Here is a 20,379-nt window from a genome sequence, read left to right as displayed (position 1 = left end):
AAATCGACCCAATCTCTATTCACTGCAAAAAAGCTGTTAATTGGTAATCCAAAAAGTTAAACTGATCTTCAAAACCCTGTTAACTCTCGAATTTAACATCCAGAAAACTCCACAAACAGCCTCCCATCTCTTATAGACCTGTCCAAACCACTGTCTCTAAAATATGCAGACAATTTTAACACTTATTATATGCAACAGGTGGCAAGCAATATTCTGCAACAATTAGGAATCTCAAAGTGAGAAGCATGCATAGCCCCGAACTCCAATTTTCACACTGCTACAACACACTTTTTATAGCTATTTTTTGGACCTTAGGCGCACACCCTCTCTATCTAAGGAAAGGCTCTTCAAAAACCTGTTTTGTAGACATATCAATCAGATCCTGCAAAGCCTCTGAAGTCAAAGATTTGCTGCTAGCAAACCCAGGGACAGAACTGGGTTGCTCAATATGTTAAAAGAGCATTGCAGGTTCCTATTCTTGTGATTATAGTAGTCTTTTTCAAACAATGAAATCCTACAATGAAACACAGAATGATCTTTGAATGCATACTACTACTACTACTACTACTACTACTAATAATAATAATAATAATAATAATAAGTAGTAGTAGTAGTAGTAGTAGTAGTAGTAGTAGTAGTAGTAGTAGTAGTTGGAAGGGACCTTGGAGGCCATCAAGTCCAACCACCTGCTCAGGCAGGAACTCTACACCGTTTCAGAAAAATGGCTGTCCAGTCTCTTCTTAAAAACTTCCAGTGTTGGAGCATTCACTGCTTCTGGAGGCAGGTTGTTCCACTGGTTAATTGTTCTAACTTTCAGGAAGTTTCTCCTTAGTTCTGGGTTGCTTTTCTCCTTGATCAGTTTCCATCCGTTGCTTCTCGTCCTGCCTTCAGGCGCCTTGGAGAATAGCTTGACTCCCTCTTCTTTGGGGCAGCCCCTGAGATATTGGAGCACTGCTATCATGTCCCCCCTCGTCCTTCTTTTCGTTAAACTAGACATACCCAATTCCAGCAACCGTTCCTTATATGTTTTAGCCTCCAGTCCCCTAATCATCTTTGTTGCTCTTCTCTGTACTCTTTCTAGAGTCTCAGCATCTTTTTTACATCGTGGTGACCAAAACTGGATGCAGTATTCCAAGTGTGGCCTTACCAAGGCATTGTAAAGTGGTATTAACACTTCATGTGATCTTGATTCTATCCCTCTGTTAATGCAGCCCAGCACTGTGTTGGCTTTTTTGGCAGCTGCAGCACACGGTTGGCTCATATTTAAGTGATTGTCCACTAGGACTCCGAGATCCCTCTCACAGTTGCTACTATTGAGCAAGGTACCCCCTATACCAGTGGTTCTCAACCTTTTTAATGCCGTGACCCCAACTGATCGTAAGTCAAGGACTACCCAACCGGTAGTAAGTCGAGGACTTTCCCTGCCCGGGAGCGCTGCACATGCGTGGTTCCGCCCCCTGCGCCGGCCGAGGCGTAGCTGGCAAGCGGCAGAGACGGAGCAGGCCAACCACCAGCTGGCCCAGCCCAAGGGAGGTAAGGCACCCGCCGGAAAAGGGGAAAAAAATGGCAGACAAAAAAATGGCAGACAGCCTTGCTTGGCGACCCCCGTGAAATGGTCCATCGACCCCAAATGGGGTCCCGACCCACAGGTTGAGAACCACTGCCCTATACTATACCTGTACATTTGGGTTTTCTTGCCTAAATGTACTGTATTTATTTATTTGCACTAAGAATTTTACACAGACAAATCAGAAGGAAAGAAATTAAAGTTATGAAATATGACTTCTGACCTTTTCTTCAACAGCTAATTACAATCTCATAATCCCTCCTCCGTCATAAATGTTACACAAGTCCCTTCAGATCCTCACTTAATCCACATCCTTTTTTTAATCTTCAAACCCATAAATGATTTTATCATTTATTTATTTTTTTGCAAAAAGTCTATGTAAGGTTTCTGGCCTTTAAGGGTGTGAGAAGACAGCACCCTCCAGCCCCCAGGGAAGGAATTTTTTGGGGGGATATTAAAAAGGCAAGATTATTATATTTCCCCAAAGGATCTTAAAGGCAGAAACCACCCCTCTCCCAAGTCTCTGCCACAAGCAGAAACCAGGTCTGTAGAATTACGGATTTGATAATCCTTTGAGAAAGACTGTAGTCAGGAAGTTTGGAGCTGATGAGATTAGAAACACAAAGACCCCTAAAATCTACATTCCCTTACCCAAACTGTAAAAACATGACCTTTAGGACATTATAGGATTAACCCACCACCATCAGAATACCAAAAGGATATGCTCAAAAGCTCAGGTCAAAGTTCATGCCACAGGAACAGGAAACAACCTCAAACACAAAAGCCCAAGAAAGTATAAAATCCCACCGCTCCCAACTACATGTGGTCAGCTTTCCCAGAGCCACCTTTCTGTCTGGCTCTGCTCTTCAATAAACTACAACCTTCTTTCTTAAGCAGTCTCCATTTTGTTTATTCCCAGCTTGGACCAGACCTGATGAAGATTTTTCTTTCAACAAGTGCATAAGGTACTATCATCCATTCACAGTCCTGCACGCAAGCACAAACTTATGCATTCTATAGCTGCACAGAAAATGCAAGATGAGGATTTAAAAAACCAAAACAAGAAAATCACAGCTGTAACTTTCTACTTTCAAAGAGGCAGCTGCTATAATGGAACAATTCCCACTTGTTCTACCACTCCCTTTATCAGGGGGAAAAATATCTGTTACTTCTTTCCAAAAAGAGCTTGGGAATACAATGTTGGCACTAACGTTACTGGCTATACTGAATCAACTTTTTTCACTGTGCAATCATTCAAGTATTTTCCTTTTTAAAAAAAATTACTGGAAAAACAGGTTGGCAATTTACCAACACTAGCCAGCTGTCTTAGTTCACATGTGAAATAAAATACCTTAACGATAAACAGCAAAATTAGCAGTTTCCAGCTTCTCCCCTTTAATTCTATGACTCAATAGGATGGGTGCAAACATAGGATTGGCATTATACAATACGAAGCAGGGGATTGTCGTAAGCCAAGGACTACGTGTATTTTGATTGACTAGTAATTTTTCAGTATTTTTTTTTAGAGGAAAACATCTGAATGATTGCAGTGAAAAAAGTTGATTCAGCAACCTGCCTGCTGCAGAAACGTTAGTGCCCATTTAGTGATGGTTCAAATTTACAACGGCACTAAGAATTATGACCATTTCTCACACTTATGACTGTTGCAGCACCCCCATGGTCACCTGATTTACACTCGGATGTCTGACAACTGGTTCATATTTATGATGGTTGCAGCGTTCCGGGGTCATGTGACCCTCTTTTGCGACCGCCTGACAAGCAAAATCCATGGGGAAGCCAGATTCACTTAACACCCGTGTTACTTATTTAACAACTGCAGTGATTCGGTTAACAAATGTTACAAGGAAAGTCGTGAAAATGGGGCAAAACTCACTTAACAAATTTCCCGCTTAGCAACATAAATTCTGGGCTGAATTGTGATCGTTAACCCGTATTACATAAAGCAATGGGAGACTCATTAGATTGAGGGCTGCATCAGCATTACGGTTGCCCTCGGGGGGGGGGGTAGTCAGGGTGGGTGTGGCCTACTGGGTGGGTGTGGATGGAGTGGGTGTGGCCTATTGGGTGGGCATGGCCAGCTCTACATCGTTCGCGTCAAGGGTGCCTGTGGGGGCCTGGGCAGGAGTCGTACAGATCTGAGGGTCTTTGGCAGAAGGGGCTGGGACCGGGGCAAGTGCCAAGGCATGGTCCACTGGAGGAGCCTCACTGCCTGCTGAAACCCCTCCGCCAGAGCCCATCAAGCCAGATATGTGAAGTAGGTGAGGGCCATTTGCTGGCCACTTTCAGCGATGGTGCATTTCTTCATTCCTCACAAAGGGTGACACCTCCTCAGCATGCACCCGGGGGGTGGGGCCAACACGGCAGGGCCTGGTTCCTCGCTGTTTCCAGATGGCCTTGTGGAGCTAAGACTGAATGGGTTTTAGCATAGAAGGCCACCACATAATTGTACATTGGCTCCCGGCCGACCTGGGCCAGGGCCAAGGCAATGGGGGCCGTTCCCTCACTGTTTCCAGGATAACTTCGCGGGCCACATGAAACCACTTCGCGGGCCACATCTGGCCCCCGGGGCCTTGTGTTTGACATGTCTGCATTAGAAGAATCTATAATGCAGCTTAAGTTACCGTAATGCATCCACTCAAGATGTAAGTTCACACTTAGTTCAACCTGCAGGGTAATTTCCAATTATGGAGAAGAGGGCAGAGCTGCAGCGCAAGGCTTCTCCCATTATCTGTTTTCATCTCTTTTCTGGTAAACATCTATATTCCCACGATGCCACGTCATTCCGGGTTCCATGTTAACATCTGCTGCTCATAATAATAATAGGTATTACAAGCCTGAACCTGGGACATTGCCTGGGATGGCAAACATCAACAGCTGCCCAAAGTGAAGATACCTAATTCAGTCTGCAGATATGAGTTACAGCTTCTAGGCACAATTCGGTGGTTTTGAGCTTCAGCGACCACCACTTTTCACATCCTGGACCTGCTGCAGTAGAAAGAAGCAGAAATCCAAAATGCAGTCCTCGGTTTACGACCGTAATGGAACCTCGTAAGTTGCAATGGTTGTAAAATGGATCGGTCACGGGATCAACCCAATCTTAGGGCTTTTGCGGCAGTCATTAAGCCAACTTGATGGTTATAAAGTGGCCATTGTGGCCTTTTAAGGAACCAATGGATTGTTACAGGTACAGTTTTGCCAAAAACTGAAAACAATTGCCCATTTTCATCAAAAACAATTGTAAACACAATTATGTGACACTGATAAAAGCTGTAAACACAGCCGAGTGCCTGAAATTTGGTCATGGGGGGGGGGGGGTTGAAAACTATTATAACCTTGAATCTGAGTCATAAGTAGCTCCAAGATAGGTTTGTCGTAAATTTGAATGGTGGCTAATCAACCAGTAAGTTGAGGACTAACCTCTACTAGAATGCTGGAGGATGAAGCAATCTCTTATAAGTGCCACTATCATTTTTAGACACCACACAATTATGCTTAACACCTAGGGGAAAGCCTAACAAATCTGTCCAGCACTTCCTACTTTTTAAAAATAAATAATGGGCTAAATAAAGAATGCAGTGGCTCAGTGCTTTTAAGATTCCCATGTAGTTATTCTCACAAAAACTCAACTAAAACGCAACTAAGCAACCAACCGTGTGCTGCAGCTGCCAAAAAAGCCAAAATAGTGCTGGGCTGCATTAACAGAGGGATAGAATCAAGACCACGTGAAGTACTAATACTTTACAATGCCTTGGTAAGGCCACACTTGGAATACTGCATCCAGTTTTGGTCACCGCGATGTAAAAAAGATGTTGAGACTCTAGAAAGAGTGCAGAGAAGAGCGACAAAGATGATCAGGAGACTGGAGGCTAAAGCATATAAGGAACGGCTGCTGGAATTGGGAATGTCTAGTTCACAAAATGTCCAGTATAACCATCAGGCTTGCTTTCTTCTAACTCTTCCATCACCGGCAATGTTGATAAACTTATGTCTCTCTATTCCTGGAAACATCTTAAGCTTCTTTTTCTCTTAGTTCTTCTTATGATATATTTCTCTGAATCTATCAAACTTATTCTTCTCCCAGCGCCTGAATTTTGATCACGTGACCATGGGGATGCTGAAACAGCGAATAACAGTCATACCTTTCCAGTTTCATTCTGACTTTGAATAATCACTAAATGAATGGTTGTAAATTGAGGACTATCTGGCTTCAATTCATTCTTGTTCTACAAGTAGATGCTGTCACAGAACAGTGCTCCCCATAACCACCCTAGCAAATCTTGGGGGGTGGGGGGTGCCGTGATTCTTTGGTACTCAACTGCTTTGAAACTCAGCAAATTTGGTTCTCAATGCCTTTTGACGTGAAAATTTTGTCCCGGTACTCGTTGTTTGTTTGGTACTCAATGCACAAGCCAGAACTTGTCGGTTCCGGTTGCCTTGTGACTCACTACATTATTCTGTTTGGTACTCATCACATCTTGCGGAACCAATTAACGATGAGTACCAAGGTACCACTGAACTACTGTAGGATAAAAAAGCTCTTCCTACTAGATGAGTTAGAATTATGGTTGCCTGTCTACTATCAATAGTTGGAGGAGTTCCAATCCTCCACTCCATCAGATTTTAAAGTATCACAGCTCAACTTCCACATCTTGTATATCAGGCCTATTCAATAATACAGAAATGGCCTTTATATATATTTACGTCCTACCATTAGGATCATCTTTTACTCTTAAATACGTGTTTCCTTTTGAGAAGAACCTGACCCAGAATCATTTAGAACAGGGGTCCCCAATCTGTGGGCCGCGGCCCGGTAGTGGGCCGTGGCCTACTGGCCACCGAGCCACGGGACAGAATGGCCAGTGTGCGCACACAGCCCCTCACTTGTGCTAGTGCCGTGCAAAAACAGGATGCCGCACCACAGGGTGCAAAACGGGCTGCTGCTGCACCTTGGGGTGCGAAAATGGGCTGCCACCGCGCTGCAAGGCACAAAAATGGACAACACACCACAGGGCGTGGAAACGAGCCACCGCCGCGCAACAGGGTGCAGAAAAAAGGCGCTGCATTGCACAAGAACAGGGCAGGGCTAGTATCACGTGGGTGCTGGCCACACCCCATTTGCAGCACATGCACGTGCTCGCGGCCCCAAGCGCACACGAACGCACTTATGTAAAATGCTCCCCTCCCTCTGGTCTGCCAAACAACAAAGGTTGGTGACCTCTGATTTAGAAGGTTACAAATTGATGGAAATCGTTCTGGTCAGTAGCCAAGGTCTTTTCCCCCCACCCCCCGCTTTTTTTCTTTGAAGAATCATTCTATAATTATAACAAATAAATACTCCCCGAAGACAATAATGTTGAATGTTTTCTGCATAAGCTATTAGCGTTAAGTGCCATCTTTAAAACAAAAAGCATTCACCCTCACTGTACATTACATTTAAGCTGCACTCTTCGGTCCCCGTTCTTGGCTTACAAAACGAAATACCTTTTGTTCCTCTCCTCCTTTGGAAAGACTCTCGTGTGTCACTGTTTTATTTTTCAAACGTCTGTTATAATTTATAGCTAAGACCTTGAATTTGCAAAGCACAATAGGATCAAAAATAAAATAAAACCAAGAAGCTTCTGCATTTACTCTCCACCCTCATTACAGGCAGTCCTTGAGACTTACCGCTACAACTGAGCCCAAAATATCTGTTGTTAAGTGAGACATTTGTTAAGTGAGTTTGGCTCGATTTTACGACCTTCCTTGCCACAGCTGTTAAGGGAATCCCTGCACCTGCTAAATTAGTAACATGGTCGTTAAGTGAATCTGGCTTCCCCAATGACTTTGCTTGTTAGAAGGTCGCCAAAGGGGATCACGTGACCCCAAGACAGTGTAACCGTCATAAATATGAACCAATTGTCAAGACCAATGAAGGGCTCAAATGCCTATACCAGGGGTAGGCAACCTTGGCTCTTTTATGACTCGTGGACTTCAACTCCCAGAATTCCTGAGCCAGCCATGCTGAGGAGAAAGGGGCGTTGTCTTACCTGAACGCCTTTTCTCAGCATGGAGATGGAGAATCCACCAATGGGTTAGCTCTGTCTTCCTGCCCATTAGACTAAGTCAGTCAAACTTGCCACGCCCGTCCTGGACCAGGACACACCCAGTCTTGACGAGGGCGAAAGCTAATGACGACAGTCCGACGTGTTGGCTCCCAGACCCCTAACACTGGACCTGACAGATCTAAAGGGGCAGGAGTGGATTCTCCATCTCCATGCTGAGAAAAGGCGTTCAGGTAAGACAACGCCCCTTCTCCAGCATAGGAGATGGAGAATCCACCAATGGGACATACCAAAGCCTCACTCCCTGTGAGAGGGAAGCAGTCAGGGCCGGTGTCCCGTCCCTAGGTACCACCTGTTGGAGGACCCCCCCATCCAAAGGAGGCGTCCGCAGAAGCAAACCTGTCCAATTTATAATGCCTCCCGAATGGGGAAGGGCAAAGACCATGTAGCCGCTCTACAAATGTCCTCGATGGATGCCTGAGTGGCCCATGCAGCGGAGGTAGCCACGCTGTGTGTTGAATGCACCATGACACGACTCGGAACCGGCAGGGAATGCAACTGGTACGCCCCCGCGATGCAAGCCCTGATCCACCTGCCTATAGTCGAGGCAGACACCCTCCATCCCATAGAGGAATGGTGAAAGGAAATGAAGAGGGCTTCAGACTTGCGGAAGGTGGCCGTTTGCTTGATATACAGTAGTAGCGGAGGGCCCTGCAGACGTCCAGTGTATGCCATTGCCGTTCCAAGTCATGACACAGATTAAGGCAGAAATCTGGCAGTACAATTTCCCGAGCCCTATGAAACAGAGTGTTGACCTTGGGAATAAAGGTAGGGTCCAAACGGAGGACCACCCGGTCCCGATGAAAAATGCATAGGTCATCCCTGATAGAAAGCACTGCCAACTCAGAAATCCGCCTGGCTGATGCGATCGCTACCAGGAAGGCGACCTTGAGGGACAAGGACCGCAGGGCACAGGTTCTGAGAGACTCAAAGGGTGGCTTGGTGAGGGCCTGTAGGACCCGCAGCAACTCCCAAGAGGGATACCTATGAACCACGGGGGGCTTGGTGTTGGTGGCATCCTTGATAAAGGAGCGTATCAACGGATGTTGGCCCAACGGCGCCGAGTTGCCACAGGTAAGTATAGTGGATAGAGTCGTCACCTGTCTACGTATGGTATTAGGCGCTAAGCCCCTATCAAGACCCTCCAGTAAATAGTCCAAGATCCTTGGAATAGTCAAATCCGAGATAGTCAAGTGGTGTCTTTTGCGCCAATGACAGAAATTCTTCCATGTGGAATCATAGATGCGATTTGTCGCCGGCCATCGGGAGGCCTGAATCATGGAAATGATGCCTGGTGAACAGGATGCCCTGGACAGGATCCGGCGTTCAAGTGCCAAGCGGTTAACTGAAGCCACTGGGGTTCTGGATGATGCAGAACTCCATGGCTGAGAGATATGCGACCCGGGGGAATCCTCCATGGTGGAGACCTGGAGAGATTCAAGAGGTCGGCGAACCACGGCCTCCGTGGCCAATACGGGGCCACGAGAAGCACCTCCACCCGCTCCTGCAGTAGTTTGCAGATAACTTTCCAAAGCACCTGAAGGCAAGATAAGAAACAATGGATGGAAACTAATCAAGGAGAGAAGCAACCTGGAATTAAGGAGAAACTTCCTAACCGTGAGGACAATTAATCAACCTGCCTCCAGAAATTGTGGGTGCTCTATCACTGGAGGTTTTTAAGAAGAGAATGGACTGCCTCTTGTCTGAAATGTTATAAGGTCTGCTTGAGCAGGGGGCCGGACTAGAAGACCTCCAAGGTCCCTTCCAGCTCTATTCTGATTCATCTGAATTTTGATCATAGGACCACGGGGGTGCTGTAACAGTCTTAAGTGTGAAAAACAGTCATAAGTCACTTTTTTCAAGTGATGTTGCAACTTTGAACAGTCACTAAACAAACAGTTCAGGACTACCTGTATTATATTTCTCATGATCATACAGTATGTAACAGTGAAGGACTGTGAACAGCCTAAAAGTAGTTCATCCTTTTCCTGCAGGTACAGTATGTTCTTATTTGAATTTCACAGGTCAATATTTCTTATGGTTCAATCGGCTCAACCTTAGGACATAACTTGAGACACCCGTTTTCCAAATCAGCCTCTAGTCCTTTGAAAAATACAAGCAAATAGTATGACGGCTCATTTTTCTACCCCACGTTTAAGGGCAGGAGCACCAAAGTTTTGGTAGAAAACAGAAGAGCATGCTAACGTAAATGTAGGACAACGATGTACTTGTATAACTGTTCTTTCTAAAGCAGGGGTCTCCAACCTGTGGGCCACAGTCCACTACCGTGCTAGCATCGCCACGAGTGCACCCTGCCACTCGCGCTAGCATCACGGCACTTTGAACAACTCTCGGGGGGTTGATTGTATCTTTGAAAGGTCTTTTAAGTGACCGGCCGTAAATTGAGGACCATTAGTATATCTCACCACCTCTAAGTATGGGCAAAACAAGCTGAAATTAGAATGACACACTGTTCTGATACCTTCACCAGCAAGTAGTTACTGAAAAGCAGGTGCAAGAAAAATTGTAATTTTCTGATACTATGATCCAAGGATATAGTGCCAACATTTATGTAAGCTATAGTCAGGGCTGTATAAACCGAAGTGACAAGCTACAGTTCCTTTTCAGCAAATGCGAGACAAGCCCAACTATTAAAGAGTGTAACTCTAACACGTGTTCTACAGTTGAGTGGGGTGGGGGTTGGAACACCAGGAGCAAAAAAGGCACATAATTACTGTTGTTTCTGTCTGGCAGATTGCTAACATTTGCAAAGCCAAACAGAAGCACCTTATCAGAAACCAAATTCCTTAATTTTGAGTCATTCAGCACATGGTCAAGGAAAACTTTAATATGACTCCATTTGAGCCCAAGCAGACTGGTGTAAATCTTAATGAACTTAAAACTATATGGATCAGCATCTTTATTAACTAACATTATCGACTTTATTAGCATTCTCTTCTTAAAACTTCACGTCAGCCTGTTTCACACTCCAGCACATCTAGCCTTAAAGAGCCAACGATGGGTTAACACCCAAATTTTGAAGGCCACGGTGGGAAGCCCTCATCCAGAAAGCATCTTTTCTGCCATAAATGAACGGAGATTGATGGTTTTGTTCCCAGCAAACCCTCTTAGGCTATTCCAGGATCTCGGTTCTTTTCTCTCAACAACTTTAAGGCATCGCACGGCTAAATTATGCAATTTGGGAGAAGCAAAATAACTGACACAATCTTCTGCAACGTTGTCTGCTCAGCATATATCTAAGTAAAGTCTATTAGCTAAGGACATCCAAGGTTCAGGGCCTCTTTTGCTCTAACTGGAGATCCATGATTAGTTTTGTCTTGAATGCCTCCTTAAATTCTCTGCCGTGCACAAATACTTTGGCAGTTTCTATTCTGCTCTGCCAGCAGACTAATTCACGTAGAACAAGTTTTCTGACAGTAGGATGGCTGAAAGACAATGAGGAGAGTTGAAAGCATTTTAAGTCCTGCTTGAGTCAAACCTAAGCGTAACTACCTGAGGGTTGTGTTTCTGAGATAGTGTATTTTTTTAAAAAGGTTCTGCAAGGAAAAGGAGTGCCTATTTTGCTATTTATAGAAAACTCAATTTCCTCCATTTTTGTGCAACTATTTATACGTGGTTCCCGTTAAGCTTTAGTTTGGAATATTTGCTTATGAATATATCTCCATATAATAAGGTCCTTAATGAAAACAAATCCGCCTTGTTTATTTAAACCACATTATGAACAGGGACTAAAATGTCAATTCTACGTTTCAGGGTGTCTCAGGGTTCCCAAATTAATCTGAACAAGGAATGCAATCAATACGTGTCACTCACTACTTTGGAATCTATATCCATCTCAGACATAGTTAAACATAAAATGGGGTGAAGGACCTACTACTTCAAATGAAGAATGGGACTAAGGATTCCCCAGGACAGTCAAGTCCTCAACTTACGACCACAAGGGAGCCCCAAATTTCCATGGCTAAACAAGACAGTTGTTAAGTGAATTTACAACCTTTCTTACCACAGTTAAGTGAATCTCTGCAGTAGTTCACTTAGTAACATGGTTGTTAAGTGAATCTGGCTTCCACGTTGAGTTTGCTTGTCAGAAAGTCACAAAAGGGGTCACGTGACCCTGGGAATGCAACCGGCATAAATACATGCCAGTTGCCGAGCATCTGAATTTTGATCATGTGACCACAGGGACATTGCAATAGTCGTAAGTGTGAAAAATGGACATCAGTCACTTTTTCAGTGCTGTTATGATATTAGACCAGGGGTCTGTAGCCTTGACAACTTTAAGACTTATGGACTTTAGCTGGCTGAGGAATTCTGGGAGCTGAAGTCCACAAGTCTTAAAAAGTTTTCAAGGCTGCAAACCCCTGCCTTAGACAATCATTAAACAAATGGTTGTAAGTCAAGAACTACCTGTATGTGGTCCCTTGTATTTAAGTGATGCTGCAAACAGATGTTAAGTGTAAAAAATGACACTTTTTTCAGTGCTGTTGTAACGCAGTGCGTGTTATCTCATCTTGCAAAGCTTGGGTTCATTGAGTGAGTTTACCAAAAATGTAAATATTGCAGAATGTACAGTCTCATGCGAGAGAAGAGCAACAAAGATGATCAGGGGACTGGAGGCTAAAACATATAAAGAAGGGTTTCTGGAATTGAGGTGACATGATAGCAGTGTTCCAGTATCTCAGGGGCTGCCCCAAAGAAGAGGGAGTCAAGCTATTCTCCAAAGCACCTGAAGGCAGGACAAGAAGCCACGGATGGAAACTAATCAAGGAGAGAAGCTACTGAGAACTAAGGAAAAACTTCCTGACAGTGAGAACAATTAACCAGTGGAACAACCTGCCTCCAGAAGCGGTGAATGCTCCAACGCTGGAAGAAGAATACACTAGACAGCCATTTGTCTGAAATGGTATAGGGTGTCCTGCCTGAGCAGGGGTTGGATTAGATGACCTCCAAGATCCCTCCCAACATCATAATCATTTTTATGATGATGATGATGCTACATAACTAAGCTCCATTTAATGCTGAATAAACTAAATTATTAATGTATCTTAAACAGAAAACTATCTTTAGATAGATTTTTACTCCAAAAGCATTTTATTAAAATAAATTTGATAAAAATCAAAAAAATCCTATTTAAATAAAAAAAATCTGGGTTTTTTTTAAAACCATTGATTATTATCCACCCTGACAGAGATGCAGACCTAAGCTGTAGAAATGCTGGCTAGGGAATTCTGGGGATTGGAAGCCCACAATTTCAATTTGCCAAGGTTGAAAAATTCTGATGCAAATTTGTACTGATACTGTGCCAAGTAGACAGAGACTGATGCAAAAAAACCTTTTACCTTTTCCTTTCTATATTACCCCCTAGTGGTTTGTGCATACAGAAGCCAGCACTTTACATTTCAACCGTGGGTCTTTTTATCTTTTTAAGGTTGAGGGGAGGAGCTAAGCAAAGGCACTTTTTGCCATATCTCCACTGTAGCTAGCAAAATAAACTTTGGCATTGCCTACGTATAATTGGTTCGTGTTTGCTTCCTCCAATAATATTTACTTCTTAATCTACTCAGTTCTACCACCAAACTCATTACAGTATTTGTGGGGATTACTAACTAAAATGATAGTTGAATTCATCATTGTCCTCCAAGAGCGAAAAATGAAGCCGTACTGGAAGTATCAATCAATGCTTAAGAAAAGATGAATGCCCCAGACGTCTCACCCATTTATGGTAATGCAGAACTACACCAGATGAAATTCTTAATTTTATGGGAGCCAGTCACACATGGCCACTAGTTGTGTAGTTTATGACTAGAGTGCCGGAGAATCAATCATTTCTCAATGCATGTCAGCCTTGTGATGTAGACCAGATAAGAAACACAGACAGATGTGCCGATTCTACTTTACTGTAAGGCAGGGGTGTCAAACTGCCGGGCCCTGGGCCGGACACATCATCCAGAAGCCACGCCCACACCATTGCCGTCAATGGAAAAATCGTCACGTGACATTGCACGATGTCACGTGACGTCCTGAGTTTGACATGCCTGCTGTAAGGTTATATTAATGGAATCTTTAGAGTCTGAAAGTACAATCCCCCCCATACATACATACATACACACACACACACACACACACACACACACACACCTTACAGTCCAAGACACTAGGGAAGCTCCCTTCCAATCTGCTTGCCCCATCCACATCCCGACTGCAGGCTCAGCTATCTTTTATCGGGCTGTCCCTTTGGAGAAAAAAATCTGAAGAATTCTATGCTTGTAAAACCTACAATCTAAATTGTAGGTTTGGATTATATTTGTTTCTTCACTTTCACAACTTTTCAGACTTCCCAGGATTCTCCAGGCAGCTTGCCAAAATTGAGAAACAATCATCTCGCTGGTCAGATTGTATGGAGTCCTTGGTGCCCCTCAAGAGCTTAGTTGCTTGCCTGTCATAGATTCATTATCATTCATTCTACCATAGTTGATGGAAGTGTGGTTTTCTTTTTTTTTTTGATAGCACCTAGATTAGGATATTGTTTTCTGCCAGATTGTTTGTCTTGTATTAATTCCTGCTTACCTGGCTGTTGGTTGCTGGAAATGTGTTTGGAAATTTTTGTTTCCTTAACTTTATTTTTTTTTAAATGGCATTTAAGTGTGCTTTTTATCCCTATGTATTTATTAATGGACGATCTGTCTGAATGCCAAGCTTCCAGGAATTCCTTGGCACGATCCAGGAGCTCATAACCCACGGTGAAGTCTGTCCATGTATTGTCAGATTAAGGAAGTTTTTGTCATCTCTTCCGAATACTAAGTGTTCATGGATGTGCTCTGTTAGTCTTCTGCCTCTTGTGTTCTACATAGTGGCTGTTACCGTCCTTACCCTGATCAGATTCTAGCCTACATTGCTGAACTTGGTCCGTGTTTCTGCAGAAATGACTGCAATGAAAACAGATGGTCAAGATATTTTTAAGAACTGATTGCTGCATCAACTTCAGACAGATCGCTTGCCTAAAGGATTCCCGTGGAATGATCAAAATCAGAATTATTTGCACTGCTGTGGGACGTTTGTAGGAAAAGTGCCTTCTTTTTTGGGTTGTAACCTTAGATGCAGATTTCTTTTCCAGAACATTCATCTTCCATATAAACCAACGGTCTGACTTTTCAGATTTCAATTTAGAAATGGCTTTTTTAAATACCAAATACTTTCTATAACTTCTCATTTTTTTTCTAAACCAGAGGATATTTTTGTCCTGATGGAAAGCGCCCATATTCCTAATGCAATTTTGCTTGTCTTGAATATTTTTTTAATAAGCAGAAAGTAAAATTACTTAAACCCAAGGGCCTATTTTGGACAATTCAGTAAAGACAGCATAGCAGGATGGTTATGCTGCATTCATGTGCATCTTTATTCTGTATCTGGAATAATTTTCCTAATCTTCCAATATATACATTTCTCAATTTAAAACAAATTAGTCCAAATGAAGAACATACTATTTCCACACCAGAAGAAATTACCATTATTAAAAATTTGGCTACCATGACTTATCTAATTTTTGTAATATATATATATAACTTTTCTTTTAAAGTATCACTTAAAGTATCCCCTCAGACAAACCCCTTAATTCATATAAACACGCAGCATAGAGATGTGGAGACAATTCTGATATATGTATTATGCAGAACATTCACTAAACAAGAGCTTTGCCTGAACTTCTTTTCAGACACCTAAATTTCAGAAATTCATCAAAAGCTGTCTCACAGGGGCACAGTTTTAAAGATAGTATGTATGCCATTCCTTTTGATTCTGTAGGTTAGTTTTTCTTGTCTTTAATATTATACCATCTAGGAATACTAAAAGCTGGACAACCTTAGAAGCCTTATTTATAAAAAAACAAAACAAAACTGGGATAGTACATTTGTGACTATAGTGCTATCTTACATTGGGTGAAACCTCAGCAATTTATCATAGCAAACCTGTTCCTGCAGACACTTAGACAAATTAACATTGCAGAGCTTTCTATGCTTTAAGATTATCTACACAGTATAAAGATGCATAACCTTTGACAGCAGTTTAAATGCTGGCTACCAGCCCATTCCAAAGAGGTCATTCTCAATTTGAATTAATAAGCATCTCACCAGGATGAACATTAAGCCTAGAGATTGATGTTCAGGCATGCATCACTTAAAGTGGTCTGGGAACTTAAGCATGGAATACAAATATTAACCACAGCATATATATATATATTCCAACTCTTCAAGCAATATGATACTGCTAAACATTGTAATTACAAAGTGTTTTTATGGAATGCATTTTATAATACAAATATTTAAACTATATCTTCTAACGTATTCTAATATCTCTTCTACCTGAAAACATTCACTTGATTATATTTATTTCATCATTCAGATTTCAAAAACAAATTTTCAAAACCTGAGTGCTCTCATCTGCTTCAACACGCAAACAAAAATGAACCAGCAAATGCCTCCACAAACGGAAGAACACACAGAATCTTTTCTCACTGTTTACTCCCCAAATTAAATTAAATCCTGCTTCTGAACATTTAAGGATATTACAAAAAAGTGAGGATTACCTGCTATCCAGAATTTTATTCATCACTTGGGAGAGGGCAAGTCTAATATATTTTTCTAGTATTTTCTTACACTCTACACAAGCATGAAACTTATAAAAAAAAAAAAATCCTGGCTTGTACTTTTGAGAATATTTAAAAGCCTGTTTTATTATTGCATTCTTGAATGAGCAGGAACTAACCTTGTAGCAATCAATATGAGGCAAGCTGGATTGTCAAAAGTAAACTTTACCCCTAAAGCAGGTGTTCCCAACCTTTTCTATACCCCCATACCCCTAGAACGCTTCTGATATATTCTCGCACCCCTTACAAAAGTTCAAAATAACGGCAGAGAATTATGCATATACACTATAATTTTGAAAAGCCAAGTTTTCGCACCACCACCCCGGAATATCGTCTCCCACCCCCCCCAGTTGGGAACCCCTGCCCTAAAGTATAATTACAATAATGTCCACACAAAGTCCAGAACACTTAAGCACTTTGTTAGAAGAAAATGTACTCAGATGTTTCCTTTGCATCTGAAGCTGTGGCCAAGTACCCCAAATTGAACATGAGGCTCCCTCTGCAGTGTTAAACTAGGACTACGAAGCAAAACACTAAAGCCTTCAGTTTAAGCTGCCCATGATGGTTTATGAAGTTTAACTCAGTAAACAAGCTACTCTGACATAAGAATGCTTCCATACCACACCATAGATCCACCTAACCAAGTTCTGTTGTGATGCAAACACTGAACTGCCCCCCCCCAAAAGTTCAATGCTTTATGCTTTCAAATATGTAATTAGTAACTCCACTGACAGTCCACAGCCCCAATTTCAACAATACTCAAGTATTTGCTACCAAAATTTAATGTTTCCAATTGCATCAGACAAGCATCTCCTAGAGGACTCTCACGCTACTTTACATTTTACAGCTCCTATTCAAAGACAGCCAAAAATACACAAAAACACTGATTTTTTTTTAGTGCTCAACTGTTCTTACAATTCCTCCAACTGTAAACTAGATTGACAAGGAGCTACCCCAAATAAAAACATAGGGGAGGGGAGCTTATAATGTTGAAACCATCTCATACTAAAGACGCAGTAACAAGTGTTTTTAAAAGACTGCTTTAGGACAAAATTAGTACGTCTTACCTGTTAAATCAATAAGCCGAATTTGTTTTAATAGGACCGTGGAAACAGGACACTACCTATCGAGGCTCCCTGAGCAACTGCAAGCCTACCTGCTGATGATTAAAAGCAGCATCTGTTGTTTTCAGTTTCCCAGATAGCAAAAAGCCAGGCTAACCTCACAGCCTAACCACGGGAGAGAAGATTGTCACATTTTCTCATGATCTCTCAAAGAACATCAAGAAGGCAATAAATTTGCAGGGCAGACAGAAATGAGAACACAAAATTCCATTGTTTGGGGGAAATAGAGCAAGCCATTTACAAGAGGATCGTTTTTTAAAAAAAAATATTTGGTCCTTCCAGGCGGCAAAAAGATGCCACAATGATTAACTTGAAGCTGAGGAGAATGCCTATTTTGTGGAATACAGGCAGCCACAAAGCAAAAGCTATTAACGCCCGTTAACCAGTCAATACCATAGATTCTTTACTCATGGTCCTTGCTATTAAGGCTGAGAGACCAGGAGGTCCTTTTCCCCTCCACTTCCTGCCCTGATGGGAAGACAGGCTTCCCTTTTTACATAACAATCCACACCAAAAGAGACATTCACTTGAGAGTTGTGTAATTGCAACACCTGCCACTTCTATAAGGTTAGAACTTCCACAGAGATGCACCTCTGTGATAATTCTAATAAGTCAACCACTAGAAAGGAAGAATTCCTGTGGAGCAGAGCTTTGGGTTTCATCACCCTTCTTTGGGGGATCAGCTCAATCTGAAGGACCACCAATCCATTCAGCCCTTCTTCCAAATGTACAACTCATCACTTCGTGCCCTTTTTCCCAGGCACACTCGTCTGGGAGTTTCCAAAAGAAACCTTCAAGCGCTTCCCCCCCCCTCTTTTGGGTCTCCACACCCAATTGCCCTCCATGCATCAAGTCCCACCACTAGGAAGAAACCATCCTGTGAGCAAAGTGGGTGGCTATCACTTGTAGCCATAAGGGAACTTCTCCGAAGCCCAGGAACGCTTTCCTTATCCCCCCCCACCCTATTTAAGGGACCCTAAGGAACCTTCCTGGGGTCTCCCACCCATTCTAGTGCAAGCCTCAATTGAGAGAATAACTTGGGCTGCCTCTCTGAAACCAGGTTTCCTTAGCAGGCGTCCTTCCTCCAGCAGCTGGAGGTTAGTAAAGGTCATCTTTTCAAGCCCAAACTGGCCTGGGGGGGGGGAAGGAGGCAATCTTCCAATCCTACAGGCACTTCCAACGTGAAAAGCAGCTCTTCCTTCCACTCTGGCATTGGAAAACGAGCAGCCCCCCCCCCAAAAAAGGAGAAGGGTCGGTTTAACTGAGACCCTAGTCTGTCCTTTCCACCCAGCAGCACCTAAGCCGGTCAAGACAAAGCCGAGAGGCAGGACGCAGCTAAGGAGAACCCCAATTTTACTACATCATAACCCCGTTGTTGGAAAAAATAGGGGGGGCGGCGCACAGAGGCACATTGAACCGCCCCGATCCCTTCTCCAGCAGCATCGCATTTCAGGGTACATCGACTGTGCAATTCGGCGGGTTGGCTGGGGTTTTTTTTGGGGGGGTAGCTAAATCCCTAGCTAATTTGGGGGGGGGTGTCTTCAGCAAGGCCACCCCCATCTAGAAAAAGCCAGCCATTCGGAGGAGTTTAAGAAACGCCGCCTTAATCCAGCCGGGGCTTAAAGGGAAGAGACTTGAACAAATGCCGGGCGGAGAAGCCGAGATGACGCGAGTTTGCACCCGGGCCGGCGTTCACACGCGCCGGGGACCCGGGTGAGGCGTGCACTCCTCCTCCCACCCCGTGCATCATCATCCCCCTTTGCCTTCCGCTTCCCGGGCTGCAGCCTCCGTACAAGGCAATGCAAAAGCGGCGCCTCCGCCCCAGCGGACCGGCCCCGTTTGCAGCCCCCTCCGGGCCGTTAAAGAGCCACGCGGACGCCCCCCACCTTGGTTGACCAGGCGCAGCGCGTGGGTGAAGGACGGATCCAGGGAGTCCTTCTCCGCCATCAGCTCGGGCAGGTACTTTTCCTCCATGGCCCGCCCGCCTGCCCTGCTGGGGGGACCGGACTCCTCGCTTCGACACGCCGGAAGGGAAGAAAACCACGCAGGACGGTGCGGCCACCGCCGGGAAGCCGGTAAATCCTCCTCGGGCAAGAAGCCTCCGCGGGCAGGAGCCGAGAAAGCGCGAGGAAACGAGGCGGCCCCGGTTGCGCCCTTCCCCGGACGAAACAGAAACGCTTGTTGTTCCCCTCCCGAGGCCACGGATCCAACGGAGCGTCGCCGCCAGCAACACTACAACACCGCCCCCTCCGGCGGCAAACCGCGACTGAGCGTGCCAACGGCGGAGCTCGCCTTAAATAGTCGGCTCCGCGGCCACGCCCCCCTCCTCGCGCGGAAATGCCGCGCCCCCTCTTCTCCAACGCCCGGCGAGGAAAAGCCGAGCCGTCCCCTTCCGCCCGCCTCCCTTTGTTTGCCATTGGGTACGAAGAGCGTTGTGACGCCAGGAGGCCGTAGCCCCCAGTGAGATTGGCAGCTTTTCTCCCCGCCCTCCTATTCGCGACGCTGAAGGGGTAGGTGCCACGACCCCGCCCCGCCCGTCGCTGAGCCGCGCGCCAAAAAACGGCGAGCAGGCACGAGCTCTGAGGGAGCCGTTAGGGGGCGCGTGGCCGGAGGCTGGTGAGGCGCGCTTGACGTTTTGGACGCCTTGAGGCGAGTGGCTGCATCTGCGGGCGTTCAAACACCCGTCGGGAGCGCGCCTGGTTAATGATCGTACAAAACCGGTCAGACAATTAAAACAAGATTACAGAACGATGTTCCATTTCTGTGCCCAGGCGGCTTCCCACTATATGAAGGAGCTCTCCCAGAGTGGGGCTGTAAAGCCTTCAGATGACCACTAGGGGGCAGCAATGCTGGGTTTTGTTTTTTTCTTTCTGCTGCCCCCTGGTGGATGCCTCGGGTCCTGCA

General features: G+C 44.4%; 1 protein-coding gene across 1 annotated transcript in view; it reads right to left on the bottom strand.

Moving 5' to 3' along the window:
• Window positions 1–19,737, bottom strand: part of KHDRBS3 (KH RNA binding domain containing, signal transduction associated 3) — a 121,195-nt gene extending 101,458 nt beyond the window's left edge. The window contains exon 1 of the mRNA XM_015826928.1: window positions 19,362–19,737. Coding sequence (XP_015682414.1) covers window positions 19,362–19,449 — 88 coding nt within the window. The 5' untranslated portion in view covers window positions 19,450–19,737. The remainder of the gene's footprint in view (window positions 1–19,361) is intronic.
• Between the last annotated feature and the right edge of the window lie 642 nt (window positions 19,738–20,379).

The sequence above is a fragment of the Protobothrops mucrosquamatus genome, unplaced genomic scaffold, assembly GCF_001527695.2.
Source record: "Protobothrops mucrosquamatus isolate PMUCROS unplaced genomic scaffold, P.Mucros_1.0 scaffold3387, whole genome shotgun sequence".
Lineage (NCBI taxonomy): Eukaryota > Metazoa > Chordata > Lepidosauria > Squamata > Viperidae > Protobothrops > Protobothrops mucrosquamatus.
This window is presented reverse-complemented; position numbering and strand designations above follow the sequence as displayed.